Source organism: Meleagris gallopavo, chromosome 19 (assembly GCF_000146605.3).
Source record: "Meleagris gallopavo isolate NT-WF06-2002-E0010 breed Aviagen turkey brand Nicholas breeding stock chromosome 19, Turkey_5.1, whole genome shotgun sequence".
NCBI classification, from domain to species: Eukaryota; Metazoa; Chordata; class Aves; order Galliformes; family Phasianidae; genus Meleagris; species Meleagris gallopavo.
In genome coordinates, this window is record NC_015029.2 from 10,262,821 (window position 1) to 10,285,826 (window position 23,006).

The 23,006-nt window shown below is 35.5% G+C and overlaps 1 protein-coding gene across 3 annotated transcripts in view; it reads right to left on the reverse strand.

Moving 5' to 3' along the window:
* The window catches only part of GARNL3 (GTPase activating Rap/RanGAP domain like 3), a 36,215-nt gene extending 15,052 nt beyond the window's left edge, over window positions 1-21,163 (reverse strand). For all 3 annotated transcript variants that reach the window (XM_031556257.1, XM_031556256.1, XM_010721102.3), the window contains exons 1-19: window positions 21,047-21,163; window positions 20,257-20,331; window positions 18,752-18,851; window positions 18,192-18,310; window positions 17,403-17,467; window positions 14,876-14,939; window positions 14,600-14,626; window positions 14,126-14,201; window positions 13,430-13,528; window positions 12,825-12,928; window positions 11,769-11,877; window positions 9,432-9,477; window positions 6,673-6,779; window positions 5,954-6,069; window positions 5,050-5,154; window positions 4,284-4,358; window positions 3,200-3,311; window positions 2,388-2,486; window positions 352-468 (exon numbers count right to left, since the gene is read on the reverse strand). In XM_031556257.1, coding sequence (XP_031412117.1) covers window positions 352-468; window positions 2,388-2,486; window positions 3,200-3,311; window positions 4,284-4,358; window positions 5,050-5,154; window positions 5,954-6,069; window positions 6,673-6,779; window positions 9,432-9,477; window positions 11,769-11,877; window positions 12,825-12,928; window positions 13,430-13,528; window positions 14,126-14,201; window positions 14,600-14,626; window positions 14,876-14,939; window positions 17,403-17,467; window positions 18,192-18,310; window positions 18,752-18,851; window positions 20,257-20,331; window positions 21,047-21,148 — 1,717 coding nt within the window. In that variant the 5' untranslated portion in view covers window positions 21,149-21,163. The remainder of the gene's footprint in view (window positions 1-351; window positions 469-2,387; window positions 2,487-3,199; window positions 3,312-4,283; window positions 4,359-5,049; window positions 5,155-5,953; window positions 6,070-6,672; window positions 6,780-9,431; window positions 9,478-11,768; window positions 11,878-12,824; window positions 12,929-13,429; window positions 13,529-14,125; window positions 14,202-14,599; window positions 14,627-14,875; window positions 14,940-17,402; window positions 17,468-18,191; window positions 18,311-18,751; window positions 18,852-20,256; window positions 20,332-21,046) is intronic.
* Between the last annotated feature and the right edge of the window lie 1,843 nt (window positions 21,164-23,006).

A 23,006-nucleotide genomic window follows, 5' to 3' on the forward strand; every position in this document is an offset into this window, starting at 1 on the left:
AGTGTTTCTCCAATTTACAGTGATCTTAGTACATGAGTGTGAGACATACAGTTCTTATTATATCCCTCAATCTTGAAAGCAACATATATGCTTTTCTCTAGAACTTTTCATCAGCAGTGATTATCAAGTAACATGGTAATTTTACCAAGCTCTCAACAGGCATGCTGGACTACACCCAATTTTATTTTCAAATAAAATCTTAACAAACGTTGAATTAACTGTTCAGAGTTAAAGAAAACAACCAGACAAAAAAATTAAAGGTGAATATCTGCAACAGGGAGCTAATAATCTCCTGACAAATACTGCCATAATAGTACGGTGGATACTTTTAACATAGGATAGTAAAATCACCTTTTGTTCTCTCCAATTTATTTTCTCTGCAGTCATATTTGCTTCTTATCACCTGCTTTGTTTCTATATCTTTTTGGACTGAACTCAATCTGAAGACAAGGAGACGGGAGTCTTTCCCTGAAGGATGGAAAAAGCCAAAAAATAAATCAGAAGAAGATGATGGTGTTCTGAAATTAATACTTCCAAAGAGATGCAGCTCCTAACAAACAGGGCAGTGTCATAAAAGCAAAAGATAAATAATTTTGCTTCTCTGGGTGTAAGTAGGAATGTGATAACAAGGAAAGACTGCTTGTGAACACTGTCTAGGCTTTACAATCCTAGAAACCAGTGCCTTCAGTTCTGTAGAAGTTTCCCTTCAGACTATGTTGCAAAAACACAAAAACAAAAAAACACAAAACAAAAAAACACAAAACAAAAAAACAACAAAACAAAAAACAAACAAAACAAAAAACAAACAAAACAAAAACAAAACAAAACACAAAACAAAAAACAAAACAAAAACAAAAAACAAAACAAAACAAAACCCAACAAATTATATAAGATCTTTAAAACAGTGAGATGTTATGCTACTGGAAAAAAGTGAAAATACAGCAGAGGCAAACTAAAGGCAAGAGTAGAAGGGTTAACTATAAATATCTAGCAGCTGATAACCTTAACAGAGTCTGAAAACCTGGAGGCAGACTGGTTTTGCCGTTCTTCAAAGTTATGCACATTCAAGATACTTTCCAATTGCAAAAATAACACCACATCCACTACCATAGTTAAATCTATTTTCCATGAAGGCAGATGTGAGTAGAATACACAACTCCTAAATTTAAATAAATAAATAATGGTGCACTACTATTAACAGTTGAAAACAAGCTATTCTTTAAGAACAGCTCCTTATATAAGAAACCAAACTTCTTAAAATGCAAACAAAGCAAGATTTTCTGACACGGTATACTCTTTCAATAGACCAGCTGGTATAACTGGAAAAATTAAGCACATTTTCTAAATATATAGCCAGTGTAGATCCTGCTGTAAATACAAAAGAAAGATCACAGGTGCTGCCTTCAGTTCTGATAGAAGAGCAACATGAATTAGGACGACCTCCGGCACATGCATGACTTTCTTTACCCACAGAAAGTATTAAAGTAAAGAAGGCATAACGCTTCCTTAAGCTCACCATAACTTGAAACATCGACTCAGAGCAAATTTTTACTGTCAACACTGAGAAAACGAAAATAAAATGGATGAAGTCCCTCTCTTTTCAAAAATATGTACACACAAGAACGTGTGCTTCTCACGTGTTAAGAATGAGTTTCTTAACTATGAAGGGGGTAAGGTGCTGGAACAGGCTGCCCAGAAAAGCTATGGTTGCCTGATCTCTGGAAGCATTCAGAATCAGATTGAGCAAGGCTCTGAGCAACCTCATATACTGAAAGACGGCTGTGACCATGATGGGGGATGGAAAAGTGTACTAGATAACCTTAAAAGGTCCAACCCAAACCATTCTATGATTCAGTGTGACCGTCTTATGGTTTGCACTGAAGTACTATTCTGAGCATATTTAGGGATTTCTTTTTTCCCCACACCTTTTAGAAAACAAGAACAACAACAACAAAAATAGATGAGAAGTTGTTGTATCTTTTATTCTAAATGAAACATTTAATATGTGCCACTAGTATGATGCGACTGCCCCATGAGTCATGCAAATTCTAAAGCATTCTAAAGCATTGAGACATGCTCAATAAGGAAATAACATGTGAGCAGCCCAGAGGAAGTCAGCAAAGGGAAAGAGGTGGACGGATGTCAAAAGAGCAACAATAAAAGCTCTAAAACCTAACAAAAGCAATTTAAAAATGGCTAGGTGATGTGAGAAAAGGTGATAATATAAATCTAGCGCTGCAGGAATTAAAACGTAGAGCATTTTTTTCCAGTAAAGTAGTTTCTTAAAGAAAAAGAGTTAAAATATTCCTTTGTACTGATGTGCCTGCCAAAAAAGCAGTTAACCAGACATATGCATAGGAGAACCGATTAATAGGGACCTCTCCTACCTTTGTCTGTTCGGGCAACCAAATAATCCAGAGCTTCCAACACATGCATCTGCTTTATTTGCAGAGTTTTATCAAATACTTGAACAGTGGTTTGACCATCTAAAAAGGAAGCACACAAATTTCTTTAAAATTCTGCTATAATTTGGTAGTTAGTGGTTTTGAACTTCTTGCAATAAAAGCCTTTCTTTTTTTTTCTCTCACTAAAATAAAGCATCCTGTAGAAAGTGGTAAATATACCGTAGCATCATAGCCTATACTTCCTTATGGGAGACTTTTATCATTGCCATAGATCAGATAATGCAAACGAAGCAGAAAAGGTACCATCTTTTAGAAAGTTTGAGAATATTCACTGAGAATTAGCTTAATTGCCTCAATTCTGATGGTCTTGTGGCACACAGAAGGTAAGGGTCAAAGCATTGCTACTGAAGAAGCAGGCTTCCATTGCTGCATAAGCTTTGGGCTTCATGCTCACTAGTATCACCAAGGGCTAAGAAATGCGGACAGACCACTTAAACACTCCTTGAGCTTGGATTTAACTTAATGAGTCTTTTCAGATGGTCAAATAACAGCATCTGAAATAACAAAACATTCAGAAATCTGCATTAAAATGGGCCATCAAATATGGCTTGTTTCTGATGCAGAGAAAAATTCTGCAAATAGGTTACATAAATGTAATAAATTTACTTGGATTGGTAACTATCCATGGAGGTGAGAACTTACCAACACCTGAGCAGAGCTTATGAACATATATTTTCAAGACCATGTTCAGATACATAAATAGTTAACACAAAAACACACGATCATTTACTAACCATCTATTAACAAAACGCCAGCATCTGTAGAAACCAGCAAGGACTGGCCCCAAGAATCTGCACAGACGACCTCATGAGGAAAATTACTGCAGAAAGATTGGGACTCCCAAGGCTATGAATTAACATAAGGTATACACAATAAGTACACTAAGAAATACAGATCAGACAGACACAGAACAGGATGGACAATGGCAAGTAGTAACATGTAAATACATTTGGCAGAATACATTTCCTAATACTATATTTTTTAAATTTGAAATATCAAAATCTAATTAATTTTCTTGCAGAGAAAATACTCCCCCTATCAATTGGATTTGGAGACTAATATAATAATAAGGCACATTCTTGAAACACTAGAACTAAAACCCAAGTAGCTGATATTAAGTATTTCCAGTGTTGCACTGAATATTTTTTTATTTTTTAAATAGCACAGACTTAAAATGTATGCACCACCATGTGCATAGAGTTTGCTTATATTTTTGTAGTTCAGATTGTGTTTAGAAATGGTACTGTTACAGCTGTCTTTCCTCCAAACTCTGCTTCTGTCATGTGCTCTTCATATCTATCTCCTGAAATCTGTCCCCTTCTCCCTCCATCCCCATTATTAAACAGTAAACTGAAGTCTGAAACTCTGCAAGCACCTGTGAAGCTTCTTTGTATAAGATGCATGCAGAAAAGCGTGGATTACATTTTCCAATCCCTGGAAAAAAATCTTGTAGTTACAGAAAATAAAACACAACTGAATTTTGTTTTAAACTTGATAAAGAAGTAAAAATAATTTAAGATGATTGCCTATGGAAAACAAATGTCTTTTTTATCAAATAACCTCATAAAGATAACCAGATTTGCTTTAACTTGAGAAATGCTTCTACATCCAGGCTCATTCTTTAATTGCTACTGGCTGCGGAATCACTTTAATATTATGCAATACATCTTTGTTGCTATAGCACCTAATTATGTAAGTAAATAAATAGTATATAGAACTGATATACAATGCCATGTATATCATATGGCATATATGTATGCCATATTCACTAGCATTTAATTTTCTAGTAACTCTCCTTAAACAGGCAGGTTCACTCACCTCTTTTTTACAAAAGCTTGTAGTTGCCAAGGTAGCTGGTGTATCCCCTTTCACACCAGTTTTCAGTTTGAGTGCCTAATACAAAGAAATACTTTAATTAAATTAAGTTTTCGTCACTAATATGTAAGTTAAAGACTATAAAGAACAGATAATTTAAGACAAAAAGGTAGCTTGCGGTTTGGATTTTCTATTACATTTTCAGAAATTAAAAAAGAAAACGTAATTATCTGTCCTCAACAAAATGCACTCTAACCACTATGGAGCTCCTAGACTATCTTCCCAGACAAAAGATACATGGCTTTTACAAAAATGGAAAATTCAAAACACAAACTGTCCAACATAGTAATATAGAGAAGCCCCTACCTCCAATGATATCAGTTGGCCATTTACACAATTCAAGCAGTTAGAGCTGGTTAGCAGATCCTTCTATCTGTTATCAAGCTGGCCTTACACTTGCAAAACCACATAACAAGCCACTCACTCAAACTATACATAGCACTGCCTGGGGGTGGTGCTTAAGGCACAAAGTCACAGCAACACAAAGTCTTCAGTCACAAATAACTAGAAGCATGCTGATTCTAAAAGGTCTAAGAACTCTAGAGAAGTACCGTATGAATATATTTTCATTGAGACAGATAACAAGTCTATTTAAGTTATCTTATATACCTTCCTTGTTTATATTTACAGCATACAAAAATCCAGTGTTTCTGTAAGGTTAAGACACAGTCTTGCAAACATAAATGCATACTTCTGAAATTGATCCTACCTGACCAAGTCGAACAAATTCTGCTTGCCGAGCTTCCTCCTTCTTCCGTGTTGATTTTGGGGACTCTGGTAACACATCACTGAAGGACCTTCTGTTCAGCATGTTCTAAAAGAGAAAAAAGCAGCTTTCTTTCTTTCTTTTTTTTTAATTGAGTCAAAGTTTTCATAATCTTTTAACTTCATTTAAATTGGTGTGGTATCATTTACATTTTCTTCCTTTCCTTTTAATATATTTTCCTATCATCAACTAATTGGATCAATTAACTGGAAGGTTTCTCTGAGAACAGAAGTTGCTATTCTTCCAATCCTTGACTGCTTGTCATCATTTATCACTCATACTATACAATTCAAGCAAGGTCGCAGACATGAATAAATGAACAAGAAAGCTTAAGCAGACCTATTTAGCTAAGAGAAACAAACAGTGAGAAAAAACACCTTTCCAATTTTAGAAGTATTCAACTTCTTCTTAGTTAAGAATCACGTTAAGACTGAGTCTTCATCATCTAAAATGAAGATATCTCATGCTTAACCACAGTAATCCAAATTTGCACATAATGTGGTAAGAGCTGCTTTTATGGTAACAAGACAAATTCAAATACCTGTTTTGAATACTCAGTTCCTAACTTTTCTATACTCTTGTTGCAGATAAGCTCATACAAAAGTGCAAGATTGCTATGCTTCTACTCAGACCTGTTATTAAGTGCATGAATAATCCAATTCTGAAAGGACTGTCTATCAACTTTCATATAACCATAAAACAAATTATGTGACAATTAGTATTTAGTCTAGTATATGTAATTCAGTCTTCTCATCAGGATTTCAGTTCTTTCAATGCAGCAGAGCTTTTCATGTACTAAAAAGAGATCATACGTGAAGCAGAGAGATCACTACTGACTAGCATTTACCTTGTGTAGATCAGGCATCAAGTCCTGGTATAAAGAGCGGATCAGCATGTCTAGAGTGCGCTGACGTTTCTGAGAAAACGTTGGTGTTTCCAAGGTGGCTTTTTCCCCATTTATCACTAAAAATTGTAGAAAAGGAGGTACATTACTATAATTGCTTTGCTACCTTCTACTGACTACAGTTTGCTTCTGTACCAATATACCTAGTTTTCTCGCAGTTACTTAGTTTTGCCTCCTTTTTGCATGTTTTCAGTAAATAACAATCCCTCAAGCTTAAAAGGGAAGAAGGACTAACAGAATTCAACAAAGCACCCCAATAACTACCTAACCAATATAAAAAAACAATATAAAAAAGACAGATTGCTAACCAATTTAAATATTTTTGAGTAATATGTGAAATAAGTTATCAGTTAAGTTCCTGTCAGGTAAGAGTGCAAAATCATGATCTGTTATTTATCTACCGGTCACGATGACAAGGCCAACAAAATCTTCTTTAAGCTTTTTAAAGAAGTCTCTGGCCACAAAACCTGGTCTTCAAGAGTAACTTCAATTATCTGGATATTTTGGGGGAATACAACTCAGTGGTGCAGAAGTCCTCCACCAGGTTCCTGGAATGCATTAAGGACTGCTTCCTGTAACGCATTAAGGACTGCTTCCTGTAACAAGTGCTGGACAAGTAATTACTAAAAAAAGTATTTCTAGCAAAAAGAAAACTGACTTACATTTCACCAAAACAAAATCCCTGAATTCCTGGTGATTTGTAAACACAGGTGGGGATGGAAGTGGAGGCCCGAAGAGAGGAACGCTTTCTTCTGAAAATATTTTTAGCCTGTTGAAAGAACAATTATTTATCTATATTGGAAGCCACTTTCAAAGTATGACATTTTTACAGATAGAAAAAAAGAACCAGAAATGGTTATCTGGGAATGTCTGGGAGAAAAATTTCCACAAGATGAACAAAAAAACCTTCATAAATGGGCAATCAATTGGAATTATTAACTTGAGTCAAAAATATGAATTGTTTACATAAATAATGAGACACTAGAATTACGACAGAACTTTGTAATTCTACTTACAGAATAATGCTGTTAATGGTGCTCGTAAAATCTAGTCCTTTCCAAAAAGAACAGCTGTTCCCCTACAAAATGTTCTCATTACAGGTAAAGCTTTCTGTCTTACCTGTGCATTCACCACATGCATGAGAATCTTTTTGCGTAACAGTGGCGAATACAACTGAATCTATATTAGAAACAGCAAATTCACTTTTGCTGAAGAAGCAAGAGTGAGAACTGCTCCCGTGAAAGCTGTACCTGCTGATTACTACTGATCAGCAAAGGATACAGTATGTCAAGAATGGCAGGTAACAAAACTGTGCATACAATATTCTCCAGGTACTAGAAACAAACTGTTCAAGAAACAAACTCGGAAATCCCCTATATCTACCTTACTCATCCAGGTAAAAATTAGTCATTTATCCTGGCACGTGGCATGAAACGTTCTTTAGCTTGAGCAGAACAAGTAAAAAAAAAAAATCTATGAGAGAGAAAAACAAAAAATGAAATATCATGCTGCTTAATTCTTCTCTTGAGCTAGTTTTAGCAGTATGCCAGACAAACACAGTGACACATAGTTCTACAGATTTTTATAGAATATTTAAATTTATTATCTGTATAAAATAAGAAAGTTATTTCTAGCAAAAAAAATCCTTTAAGCTGTACATATCCATATATACAAAAACCTCAGTGGATATGCATCTCAAGAACTCAACTTTGTAAACTTTCAAACGCTGCACCTACTTGGAGTAACATGCTTTGTCTTATCTCATATTCTGCATCAAGAACAAGAATGATGGTATGAACCTTCTCATCCAGCACAGACCAAAATAAAGATACCCAAATATTAAGGGAGTTACAGAAAAAGGCAAGAAGATCCAATTAACATTAGACCACTTTCTTTTCACCTTCAGATTCCTCTGCATTTTCACATTTACACTATAACAATTTCAAGTAACATTCTTAAATTGTGAGTAGATGGAATTGCAGTTCAGCTATACAAAAAGCACCAAATTTTTACTGGTAAAGATCCATTTTTGAAGCAAACCAAGAAGGTTTAGTCAATACAGTATCTTTTAGATACAAAATATTCAGGCAACCTGTATTGCAGCAAATAAAAGAGAACAAAAAACGAAAAACAAAACAAAAACTATCCAGACTCTCAGATGACTATGAAGTTTGCTCTTGAAGAATTTGAAAATCAATTGAAGAATTAAAAAACTTCTAAAGCAATCCAGGAATTATTATATGTTGGAATCATGTGATCAGATCTGAGGAGCAGTTTCTGAAACCACGTGTTGTGGTTGGTACCAGTGGCCTAGATTATGCATTGAGAGGAAAAGATTAAAATAAACATCCCTTCATGAAGACAGGTGGAGGGAGATGGGCTTGTTCAGCCTGGAGAAGAGAAGGCTGCAGGGTGACCTCACTGCACCCTTCCAGTACCTAAAGGAAGTCTACAAACAGGAGGGGAGCCAACTTTTTACAAGAGTAGATAATGGCAGGACAAAGGGAAATGGTTTCAAGTTGAAGCAGGGAAGATTTAGGTTGGATGTCAGGGGGAAGTTCTTTACCAAGAGGGTGCTGAGGTACTGGTACGAAATTGCGGCTGCCCTGTCCCTGCAGGTGTTCAAGGCCAGGCTGGATGGGGCCACTGGGCAGCCTGGTCTAGTATTACATAGGGAGGTTGGCATCCCTGCCTGTGGCAGTAGGGTTGGAGCTTGATGATCCTTGAGGTCCCTTCTAATCCAAGCCATTCTATGATTCTATAAAAGTATGCCTTCCACATTTTTACTGGATTTTACTGCATTAATCTCAAGACAATACCTAGGATAAACTACATGACAAAAGTCATTTTGTTTATTAAAGCCTACACACAAGGCTGCAGAAAAGCTTGCTGTTCAGATTCTGTTGAGACCTAACAGACTCAACCTTCAACAGCCTTCATGTCTTATAGTTAACTGCAAGATACACTGGTGAAAAATACATTATTTACCAGCAAAATTTCACCATGTTTTAAGAATGTGATGTGCAACTGTACTTCTCTTACATCGACTCAAGATCCCTAAAAGTGAACTGATTTGCCTATCTACAACCAAACTCAGACCTGTAAAGAGACAATCCACAACCATCATATCACCACAGTTAATTAACATTACTGATCTCTGCAGTCAGAATCTTAAAGACAAATCTTCCATCATTTTGTTTTGTTGTGCACACCTTAATTTCCGGGATGTCATTATTATAATGATTAGAAAGACATAATTTAGAGCCAACTTACAGCTACCTGCATCCAGGTCCATATTTTGATTCTAAAAGTTCATCTGCCTTCCTGACTTGCAGGCAGGTGTTCAACACAAAATGTTTTCCCATTACCTCTAATCCATCAGAAATTCAGAATAAAGTTATTAGTTACAATCAGCACCTACCTGTAACTATCAGTCTGCTTACTATATCTCACTAAGGCAAAAATATCTGTCATCCAGTTAAGGAAATTAATCCATTACTAATGAAGTTCACATGCATTTTAATCACTCTTCTTCCCTGCAGCAGATAGCAGATTTAATAGCAGTCAAGTATAATTATCAATGTAAAGACAAAATATTCTAGACTATGTACATCCTACTTTTATAAAGGGAGTTTCATACAAAATTATTGCACTTGAACCATTTTAAAAACAGAGCTACTACTATAAAAACAAACTTCTTGCTGTTTCATGAAGCCAACGGTGTGCTACATTGTTTTGTGTTTGTGAGTTTGATAGACTTGAGATTAAAAATTCATTTAGACGATAAAAACCACCACCACCACCACACTGATTCCCAGATTCACATATGCTGAAACTCCCATTGGAAAAAAAAAATCCCACAAAATAGTTCTGCTAGAAGGGTTCTAAGAAAATGGAGAGGAAGATATAAACCGAGAACACTCAAATATGCATTTAAGATGCTTAACAGTGTATTGCCTAGTCTTCAGCTGCCACTACAAAAGGCTAAAGATCATCCCAAATTACCTAACCAAGTTCATATAGATATAAGGCACATCTGCCCCTCTGACTTATTAGGAAAGCACTTAATTCAAGTAAAAGATAAAGAACTCCCTGAAACAGCAGACAGTCGGTACATTTTTCAGTAAAGTCTTTCAATGGGAGGGTCATGTACCACAGGGAAATAGAAATCCCTCAGAAGCCAGACTTTTCATAAAGTTTTCAAGGACCAGTCTTCTGGTATTATGAGGATAGTACCTCACATCTTTAATATTCTGCTCAATGTTTTCCATTCATCAACCCATTTATTTGGCATCATCTTTAAGCTGTTTTCCTCAACAGCAAAAAGGCTGGCAAGGAGATCTTTCTGTTGCAGGTTCTACCCTAACCTACTTTCCAGTTATGTGTGTATGGCAATCATGCAAGTCTTCATGCTTCCTCAAAAACAATTCCAAGTTATATAATGACAAAAGAACATTTATAAGTGTCCTCACAAGCCTTCCCCATCCAATAATCACTCTAAAACAAACAAATTCATACAAAGTAAAGCCATGATGAACTGATCTCTTCCATGGGGAGAGGTATGATGTCAACAACCAAGAATGTCTCTCTCATGAAAACAGTCATAAGTGAAGACAAGCTTACTACTTGAGCATGCAGTAAGCCTGGTACCCAGCCAACACAAATCACTAAGGAACAAGAGAAAATGGAAAATAGGAATGCTAGTCTGGCATAAGAGGATTTGGCAACATATACCCCATGACCAGGAGGCTGTCGAACCTTGAAACGTTTGTTATAAATTAAAAAGAGCAGGGTTAATTAACTACATAATAAGTCCTCTTAACATCAATAAAGGAAGAATTACATCTTTGTTTATGAATGCTGACACTCTGATAAAGAATTATATTGACTTGGTAAACTTCTACTATTAACAATATTTGGGTTGCTCTGCTAACTAAAGGATTTTGTTTGTTTTTGCTTTAAATGTGGAATTTCTCTAGCTCTACATGCTTCTTCCACGTAGAGTAAATTAGATTATTATCAATCTAAAAAGAAAGATTAGCAAGAAAATTCCAACAACAGTGAGCAATCAACCTGACAACTAGGTTTAGAAATTGAAGCAGTGATCACTTTTAAAGACTTTTCAACAGAGCATGTGTATAAACTTTTTCTTCTTTAATTACATGTTCCATTCAATCTGGTCTAAGAGATGCCAGAATGGCACATATAGATCACCTGGTATGATCCCCACAACAGTCTGATGCAATTGACAGCAGGTTTTTGGAACTACATTGTCTTCACAATGTTTTCACACACAAGCTTGAAAAATACATGCTGCAACAAATCTGCTAGACAGGCCATTTAAGGTCTGAAAGTCTTCAGATACAATGAATCAAAATACATGAATACCTAAAATAAACAGCACCTGAACATGGTAAGATAATATTCAGTAGTAGATGCAATCTTACTTAACATCAACAACAGAAATTTTATTCTGAATTAATACTTTATGAAAATTTATAAAATTTCATGAAATTGAATTTGTGGAATGATGAAAATAGATGCTTTTAATAAAAAGTAATCTGACATAGAAGTAGTCTTTTAAGCAGTTTGACACACAAAAAAATTATGCAGTAGACTTACAGCTACTAGTCAAGTAGTTGAAAGTAAAGAATGCACCCTGTAAACAGCAAATAGGAGGAAGTTAGGGTAAAATTAAAAGCAATATTAAAAATAAATAAAGACAATAAGAAAGTAGAAAATATAAAGAAAAAGATACGTGTAAAATGAGAGCGAATCATGGATGGCTTGAATGCGGGAGCAGTCTCTTCTCCTTCCTGAAATACGATAGTGACAATGTCATTTCCAATATGCCGCTTCCTTTCTACCTGAAAGAAAAAAAAAGGGGAAAGAGAAAGACAGAGAGGGGAAAAGGGAAGAGAATGACTTAAAGGAGATCAATGCCTTAACAATTTTGTGACAGAACTCTGAAACAATACTCTTAAACTGGATGCAAGTTACAAAATGTCAAGCATTAAGAAAGAGTATCACAAATATCTTTAAATAATTAATACTATCTCCAATCATAAATAAATAAACGTAGTAATGTCATGTACGGCTTTCTTTTTTTTTTTTTCTTTAAATGACCAAAGCTGTCAGAATTTACAAACATTAATATTCACAAACAGGAAATGCAACAACTAGGATTCCTTAAAAGAAAATCCATTACTTGAAATAAAAGGAGAAAAAACCCCAATTCTGCATTAGTCTTTTAGAATAATTGAAGTTCTCTGGTTTATTCTGTGATCTTGTTACTCAAGACACAAGTATGAGAAGACTGACTCTTCATAAAGGGTCAAGTGATGAATGCAAGACAACATATCTGAAAAGTACCCAAGAATCTGGTCTTCCTATGAGAGAACAATGGCACTGCCTTACAGCAAATGCACAAAGCTTACCATTAGCGCACTCTCAAGCAGACTTTCTTTCAAACTACATTAATTATTACCTAAGTATGAGCTGTATGAATTATCAGAACACTTTCATGCATACCATACATGTCTCATTTTCAGCCTTCATAAAATCTTTGAAAGCATTGGCAACTGCAGCAGTGAAGCTCTATAAGTCATCTGACCGTCAGAATACTTAATCATTTTTTAATTAATCAATGTTGATATACTTTGCAGAACTCTTCATTTCTAAATTATGAACAGGTAAAAATATCCCTATCTTATTTTAAGAAGTTTTGGAGTCTGTGATTACTGGGAAAGGAGGTGGGAGGGAATGAGAAAGGGGGGAAAGTGAGGAAAAAAGGGAGGATGAGAGAAATATGTACCTGCTGTTTGTTCTCTCTAGAATATGGTAGCATTGTTGAAACATGGAACATAATTTCATGCCCTTGGTAAACTGTATAGATGGAAAAGGTTCCTGTTGTATCATCTGCAAAGAAAGTCAACGTTCTTAACAGAAATGTCCTTTAAATTTTCAAAAGATTCAAAAATATTTCAGGTCATTCTTTCAAATTTTCTTTAGTCATTCCTTTTTCTGATCCATTTTAGATACACACTTTTGCACAAGTGTCTAAACTCGAGTTTGCAGTCTAATCTGTCTATCTGAACAGCCAAAACCTATGATATCCTTTACCAAGCCTCCTGAAATCACATATAAGTCTTAAAGCCACAATGCCCTATCATTATGAAATATGCCAGGTTATTCTCCATTCCCTTCACTTTAAAATACAAGTCATATAAATACTTCTCCTTCCCTAGTGAATTAAGCTAACCTGAATTACTGTTTTTTGATGAAGCAGAACATTTAGCAAGCATATGAAAAGTCTGTTTTGAGATCATATTATTTCTATAGTACACATATTATATCCATGCAATAAGCAAAACCACTTATATTGCAGCCTCTGCTTCTTTGCTTCAGATGAGTTCTTACTTTTTGTGTCCAGTCCCCCTCTGTAGCCTGTCCAGCCTTTCAAAGTAATCGTATCACCCAAGAGATGCAAAAATCTTTGAAAACTTTCACTTCCGGTTTCTACACATGGAAAGGAGAACAGTTACAGTAGAAAAGCATGTGCAGAACACCTATCAAAGATTAATCAAAATACAGGAACAAGTCCTGTATGGAGGACATAAGGACCAGAGTTAGTTTCTCCTTGTGTCATCCAAGTCTTTTACCCTGACAGAAAGAGCCTCTCAGTCCTGCAGAATTATAGGAAAAGAATCATCATGTGACGCTACAGAATCACCTGTTCAGCTAACTCCATAACACTATTTAAGCACATGGAAGAATGTAATAATGATGTGAAACTATAAGAATGAGAACTAGAAACAACAGGAGCTTCTACAGGTAACATGAGTTGCCTCCTTCAGTTGCTTCTTTTTTCAAACCTTACTTTGTATAGTCTATTTCTAGAGAGAGAATTTCAGCATAGTCCATGCTGTAATAGTAGGGTTCTTATGGCAACCTTTTGTGGAAACAGAAGAGTCTATGCTACATTTTTCCCACCCAATACAAGCATGAAAACCTAACAAAATTACTGTTAAAATTATCATTATCTGTCATCTGGGCACTGTCCTATGGTTTTCAACAGTATGAATAGAACAATTAAGGAAAACGGGAAAGACTCACCATTGCTGAACATTTCATCATCTGTAAGCTGCCCATCCTTAGCATAAAGGACTCCAAATTTAAAATTCACAGATCCCTAAAAAGTTAAACCAAAGATTATTAGCTAAATCAATCAGTCTAAAGGCCTAAAATAAACGTTCACAAATCTAAGGTTCTTTAAAAATATGTAGCTTCGTGTATATCTTGCACATGTGAGTACTCACCTCATATCAGCTCCATTACATTGTATTGTATTGTACAAATAGCAGACATCTAATAATTTACCTTTGACTATAGACTATGAATTATATAACATACTTTTCATAATGGTGCTCAAAGTGATTTTCAATTTCATGTTGAAAACTAATACTACGTTTTTTACTGCAATAAGCATCAACTTGAAATTTGTCACTAATATGTTAGGACAAATATTTCAAATACAAAGCACGATTCATTGAATAGATCTATGAACTAAGAGTGTAAGCTTACATTTACCTCTTGCTCTTCAAGAACCAATAAATCCTGTAAATAAAACACTATGTTTAGCACTCTCATATTGAAGACAACACAAATCAAATTATTACATTATTGCATATTCGTTTTGTTTTGAAATGGCCAGTTCAACTGATAAAGGAAATTCAATTGTAAACACCAAAACCCCTTCTCTCACTTATCCTGCTACTGTAACAAAGCAGAAAAAAATATTCACAATGTTTTATTTTCCAGAAAATAATAAAGAAAAGCAACCAAACATGGGAAGTCACAACCTACCTTTTGTATATCAGGATGAAAAATTTCCCTTGGCCCCTTCTCAAATTTCTCAAGACTCATTGCGCTGAAATGCAAATGAAGTGCTGTTTAATTGAAGGGAAAGCACACATTTTCAACATTAAAGTATTATTAGTTGTAGTTATGTCTCCTATTAAAAGGAATTGTTCAAAGAGTCTGTCTAATATGGAATGTTTTGTGGAACTGTTATTTCTTTTTCAAAGGCTAACCTCTAAGATTTCCTAAACTTCTTTCGGATTTTAAGAACAGAAATTAGTAAGACCTTGAATGGAAGTCAGGATTATATTTACTGCATTTAACACACAGGTTCGAAATCCATTACCCCTCACTTCAGTTTATATGTACCTACTAGAAGCATTCTATATTACTCAATAACCTACTCCGGTTTGTAAGCTTTTCTTCTGTCTCTTCTAAAACAATACAGAATCACAGAATGGATTGGGTTGGCAGGAGCTTTAAAGATCATCTACTTGCAACCCCTCTGCCACCAGCAGAAACACAATCCACTAGCAAATGTTGCTCAAATTCCCATTCAACCAGGCCTTGAACATTTCCAGATATGTGGATAAGAAGCAAGTAAAATAAAAAACTGCCAGTTTAGCATAAAATTCAAGTAACAGAGATACAAAAACAGAACAGAAAAACAGAAGAAAAGGTATTTAAATGAGAAACATGATCAACTGCCTCAATAAACAGAAATATTCAATATGCTCCTGCATTTATTATGGCTTTGTCCATTTATTTCAGTACAGAACGCAATCTATCTGGAATGCAGCAAACTAACATGGATATCAAATTTGGTGCACCTTTCCATTTTTATTTAAGCTGGATCACAATGTAGATGGGATTTGCTCCATTTCTTTTTAAAAGTGATTACAATGTTCCCATTCATTCATAACAAATGGGCTTATTAATATACTGAGAAGTCTTTGGAACAGTTCCTACCAAGATTCACACTTGGTGGGACCAGAGTAAGGTGCCAAAGAAATATCAGTCAGCTCCAAGAGAAGGCTCAAGGAGCCTTCTTAGGGGCAAAAGAGTACTTGGATTTATTTCATGCCTCAGTGGGCAAAAGGAGCTGACATTCATCCAACTGATCCCAAGCAGCAAACACCCTAGGGAAAGACAGGAACGGGGGTCTAAAACAAGCTTCCACTTTCCTTCAAAATCTGGAGGATAGAACACCCTCGTGAAGGAGTTCCAATAAATGAGTAACAACGAAGCTAACAGAAGCCAAAATTTCTTGCGTCTGGGATGTCTTAATAAGTCTGCGCATCTTGGTGAGAGGATGGGAGAGGCTGTGTTACTAAGCGATGTTAGGAAGTGATCTTTCAGCAACTGGTGGACAGACATGGAAAATCAGGTGTTTATGCAGGTAGAGAACACAGCATTGACAACTACGGACAGTGTTCACTCCAAACCTGCAGAAGCTCAGTGAGGGGACTCTGTTCATCTTAATGAGGAAGGCAGAAGACATCTGAAGTGTTCTCAACTCATCATCTTGACATCAAACCAAAGCCACAGGTCAAGAGAGAAAAAATTTCAGTAAGTGAGCCCCAGTGTTCTGCCCAGCCTGTATGGCAAACTCAGTGGACTGGGGCCTCTCATAAAACTTGGAAAGTCGTGGAAAAATCCAGATCTAGTTCTTCTGACTTCACAATATATGCTCTACTCCCATAATGTTTCTCTTACATCACCATTAGCAGTCTTATCCAGTGGACCAGTCTTTGAGCAAGAGACATTTGCCTGCACCCTATTATGTATCAAAGGTTTTGGAGATACGATGACTGCCCATTCATCTACCTGTATTCATTTTGCTGAACAATTATGATGAGTTTCTAGAGGAAGTACAATCCTTGCATAAGTCGAAGGCTGAATTTGAAGTTCTCAGAGAGGACCTTGAGAAAATATGCCACATAACTAGATTATAAAAACTGCAGGTGAAATCTGAATAAACACTTTGCAGAAAGGGGTTCTGATGTCTCAGCTGATAATATAGTTGAAAGAAATAGAAATGGTATTGGGCTGCTCACTTTATATTCTCTTCTGCCAGAAAAGTAGCAGAACAGAGTATAAGCATGCTCATACTGACTGGCTGGGGGAAAGAATCTTCTTGCCTCACTGACAGGGTGTGTAATGCACACACAGCGTGGACTTGCAAGGAAACAATCACCTGCAGATAAAATCCTTGGTTTCTCCCTTGTTTGCTTCCTCTTGTCAGTGCCACATAATCAGCTCTCTAGTCAAAATCTGCTGCTCTTTACTCCTGCTTCTGGCCTGTCTAACTTAGGTAGTTCTCAACCACTGAAGTGTTGAGAATCAATCTATCATAAGTTGTCACTTTGTCTAATATAGGACAGGCATTAAAAGTACTTTTTGCTGTCCTCGGTGATGAAGATTTGCAAACCTATTATTCCTGCTTTTTAAAATCTATCATGAAAATAATGAAACACAAGTTCTGATTTACAGTAAAAGACAAATATCAGATAATTTACTTGTAAGTACATACCTTAATATAGATTTCACTGATAACGTTTTTGTGGGACTGTAAGGGAGACATATTTTCTGAGTACCCTATAAAGTGGAAAAAAAAAAAGTGAGGACGCATTACAGGTTATACTGATTTTTCTAGATATTAAAATAGGAATATTGATAAAAAACAACTAAGTAAAATGCAAAGATCAAGACCATACTAGCTTTACTTAGTTGTATTTCCTACTGAAATAAACTGAATGTGAAAAGGCATGGATGATGCAAAATTATTTTTACTCAGTTCTGACTACACTGGCATGTAGGAACTTCAAAAGTAAAGTCGCAGTGCAATGCTGTAGTGAAAGGTATTAAATCAGTTGCTTAGATAAAGGTCATTATGGAGAGATCCATGGAAAAAAATCCTCAAGATATCAATGAAACCAATATCACATTTGGCTATGTTCTTAGTATCATATGAAAATATCAGTATATCTGCACTATAAAGTCACTGTATAAATTCATCACAAAACATAAATCAAGAACAATTTAGGCAACATTTCTAAAAATAATGCAGAACTCCATGTAAGAAAAATTAGAAAATATCTACTGTCATAAATTTCTGTCAGAAAGTTTAGTGTAAGCTATCTACTAAGCTTAGTGCTATCTACTAGGGTACAATTTTACATTCTCCTACAAAATAAAAACTACGTACTAAATACTGAAATTCTGAAGAAAGCAAAAAAATCTACGATCAATGCATCTAAAACAAACAAGAATACAAATGAACTAAAAAAGGCAAAGTAGTAATTAAGTATTTATTTCTTACCGTTTTTCTCCAAAGAATTGAATGGTATTGAGGAACACGCTGATTATTTTGGTCAGAAAGTACAACAGACAGAAAGAAAGGGTTCTTCTCTGAGTCTGTACCTATATAATTTTGATGAACTATTGGGAGAAAAGTAGTATTACCCACTGTCAAGAAAACACACGTACTTATAAAATACACTCAACACAGAAAATATATGCTTATTTACATAAATATTTATTTATACAAGATATGCATTAAAAGACAAGAGAGAGGTATAGATTTTAAGGCCTAGAGGGGCTTAAAAATCTTCCTGTTCATTAGCAGGATTTCTTCTGCTTACAGAACCACATCCTCCATCTTTAAGTTAAAAATAGAATAATGAATGAATAAATAATGAATTGAATGAATAAGAACTTGCTTTCAATACAGGACAGAAAACACATTAATATTAAGTTAATACCATCCTTTTTCAATATATAAATAACAGGAATTCAAAGGTGTTTTTTTTGTGTTTTTTTTTTGTTTGTTTGTTTTTTGCATTGAACAAAAATTCAGGCAATTCACAAAAACACTAGTACCTTTTCCTAAAAAATATTTGAAATACCATCTTGTATAATACTCTGGATTTTCCAAATGCACATCCGTCCTGTGCCATGTACCTGGAGTGTGGCCTGTATTCTGAAAAAAAATTGGGAGACAGTTCAGTCAAACGCTGCATTAAAAAAATTGAGAACATAAAAGTTGAAAAAGTCACCAAGCATGGTCAATTCACTGGAAGAATTCTAGTTGTACACCTTTTTTCTTTTTTTCCAAAAGCCAAGAATTATTCTGAGGTGAGTTATTGTACAGTTGAAATTAAAGCATTTTTCTTCTCTCTGTTTTTTAAATAACTGCAGTCTTCTCCCTTCACATCACTGTTACAGGTAATACCTTAACATACCACTGAAAAGCAGATCTTTAAATATTTAATTTGAAGACCTATGTTTTTAAAATTTAAGAGTAAATGAATAAATAAACAGATTTCTGCCCTCACAAGTTTCATTTTCTCCTTTCTTCCCAAAATATTTCTCAAGGACTCCTAACTGAAGCAGATAATGCTGCGGAAATTCTTCTTCAGTACTGTTTCTGGATTGACTAGTTAAAGTAAATTTCCAAGCATGCCTCACTCTTTTCCACTAAGAGCATTCACAAGGAATAGGCCAATCTCCATGTCTATTTATCATGTGGCATTCACCAGTCACTCAGAGAATCTATCTATAATAAAAAGATAAAGAGCTTTTGAACTGCATGAAACTGAACTGAAAAGCCAATCTACAGAGCACGACTCAAGAGGGAATCAACGCAGAATATCTACTTTAATGCTGCACCCAGTGCTGATGCAAACTAATAACTTATGATTCATATCAGTTCAACGAAAGTTTACCAAGACCTTACATACTCTTCAAGACTATGAAGCTTTCTTTCTTCAAATATTACAGTGCTATTTACAGTCAAAAATGATTTTCAAAGGAAGATAGCCTCTCCCCCCTTCCCCCCCAAATTATTTAAGGAGAAATCTAAGTGTCGCTGAAGAACTTAAGGTGAATGACTCTTTCAGACTCCACTCAGCTTCTTCATCTCATATTTAAAAATAAACATAACTGCCTAAACACATCTAGGAGGGAAAAAAAAATAAAAAATGCTATACCTTCATCACACCAAGGAAAAACTTAAAAAAACCAAAACAAAACAAAACAAGCATAAAGGGGACAATGATGTAACATGGTGAATTAGAGACTGCAGAGGATAAAATGGGTATTTTTTCTTCTAATTTCATAAGCTGAGGAAAGTATTGCAAAAAAAAAAAACACAGAAATATCATCTCTTTCCTTAAAAATTAAATTGTTGAGATTGTGTACTCCTGAACAAATAACTATAAGCTAGTCTTGGGAGTAACAAACATAATTTCCCTCCTCTTGGATTCTTACATTTTCATATTATTTAGCATCCTTCAAGACCACTCTCCTAGTAACTGACTGTAAATACATCTTTCAGTTGAGAAACTGAATTATTTTTCCAGCTTTACATATGTTTAACAACTTACCTCATCAGCGGAGCCATTTTCCACACGGAATCGTCCAGCTCTTTGAATAGCTCCATCAGCATCACTAGATATAAGCTATGAGAGAGTTTAAGATAGAGATTCTAGTTCCAAAAATATCCATATGATCAGCAACCGAATCTTACTTGGTTTCTCCTTCTTCCAGGTGTCTTATCAAAACTCAAAGGGGAATCAGCACAGCTGCTATCCATTTGACTACAGATGTGCAATGATCCAAATATAACTCTAAGGATACACGAATGGGAGAGTTATACACTCATCTAGTAGATGCTAACCTAGTTCTTTAAGTTTTATATCCCTTCCCAGTACTGCGAGGCAATTACACATAAAATCAGACACATGCATATTTACATTAACACATAGGCAAGCACACAGTTTATGACTCAAATAATTACAAATGCTTCATCAAATGCCTCATCAAATATAACCATAATATTGTGCAGTTTTCAACTCATAGGAGGAAGCAGATCAATTTCCATCTTTCCGAATATTTTTTCGGGGGGGAGGAGTGTGGGGTAGAGGTGTAAACTGGATATTTACATAATATTTTGTGTCCCATTAAAATGGAAGTTTCCTAAGTTAGGTTGTAAAAAGATTTCATAGCACACATCTAATACAGCTGTTCTGAAGTCTCTTTTTACTACCCTTTAATTTTCTAGTCCTGCTTAGAATAAACATTTTCCAAACTAGATGCAATTTTTACCTGGAAATGAAAAGGATTGAATTCCGCATTAAAAGCTGTTTAAATTAAAGGATAGGCAAACAAACTTACAAGCTCCACGGATCCATAATGCTTCCTGCTAAACTCTCCACGTCTGCAACCGAGATCTTCAGAGACTGAGCTGGAACAGAAATGCTTCATCAGTATACACATCCAACAAGCCCTAGATCTCATGCAACTCTACACACTGCCATTAGCAAAAGCCATCCCTGCTGAAGAAGGTTTCCAGTGCATAAGCTCATTACTGCAGGGAAAAACTCCTTACAATGCGCACAGTGTAGCAGCCATTGCAGTCTGGCTTTCACACTACTGCCAAAAGAACAGAAATGTCTGTGTCTTGACTGTAAGCAAAATCTACTGTTAAATTAAGTATCTAGTCATGATGGGACCAATTTGGAATTCCAAAGTGGCCTATAAGTGCAAAACTTAGTGCTTTAAACAGGACAACTGCACTATGTTCAATAAGCTCTGCTCAGCATGCTGCTACATTTTTTTTCCCAGAAATTCTTTTTTTTTTTAGACTATCTACAGTAATTAAGCAATTATTTTAATTCAAAAGCATAACAAAGGAACAGCACTGACAGGTTTTCTCCACCTATAACATTTTCAAAGATAAAATTGTCATGCAAGCAAAAGGAGAGGTTGAATTCCACATTCAAAGTCTACATGCACTAGCATTTACCATCTTAGAACATTACATCTCATTAAGCAAATCAGCATGAACTTTGCGAGCTCAAAACAGATGGCAAACACCTCCTCTAACTATAGACACTAAGCCTCCCATATTTGTAAGAGAAGACGTAGTTGTACATGTTACAAGAGAAATAAATATTTAGATGCAAATACAACAAGAATTTTTACTAATTAGTCAGTGCCAAAGCCAGCAACTCAGTCAGACCATCATATTTCCAAACTTACAGTTCACTCTACTGTCAGCTTTAATGAAGACTTTTTTTTTTCCCCAATTAAAATGACTCTATTGCCTCTGAAGGCAATGAAGCCATAGTTCTGTCATACACATACATCCCACAGTAGCAGTAATACCAGTTGCCTATAGGAACTGAAGATAATCCACAATAGATACGATTTTAAAAAGCTCCAAAACAATCACTCAGTTGGAAACATAATTACGTTGAAGCACTAACGGCTGAACACTAGTCCTGGAATCAAAGTTGACCTCAGATGAATCTCGCAACCCAGGGTTATATATCATCAGTATCTGAACATAAGCAAAATATGTGCGACTGTTAGTGAACTATGTATCTTGAACAAAACATCTCATTAGCAAGAGATGTAGCTTAGCTAAAGCATTATGAGAATGGATTAACCTTTCCTTGTTTAGAAGCATAGTGTCAAGGCCTATGAGTACACAAACGTACTTGATTCCTCCTTGAGCCCTGGCCAGGCTTCAGGTGAAATCCAAAGGGAGAATGAAACCAGATGTTTCCACCTAATTGTCAAGTAAACTTTATTTCACAGTTTAAAAGCTGGACTCCCTTGCAGCAAAGCTGGAGACCTCACCTACAAGTGGGTACACTGCATAGGACCTCCCAGTTGCTGGAAAAGGCTCTAAATCCTTGCTGCAACCGGGGCTCCCCAGCAGCTGGGGATCTGGATAATAAAGTATTAGGGCAATTGGAAATGTGTATTTCTTAATCACTATCCTCACGTAGTAACGGTTAGTTGCATTGCCTTGTTCTGTTTTATTCTTGCTATATAATTTCACCTATTAACTCATTGTTTTAAACTTAAGTAAATGCACTTCTTTAACTTGGTGTCTGAGACCTTTGTGCTTACCTTGTCCACTGGAAGACATACATAAACACAAATATAATAACTTAATCTTTCAGCTTTTGGTGACCTACACAACAAACTTATGTTTGAACGTGAACAGTTAATAATCTTAAGTTTCCTGAGGATCACAATGAAACACCTTCCAAGAAAACAGTATAATTTCATACTGGGAATATGCACAGTAGAGAAGGGAAAAGTCCGCAACAGAAAAAAGGAA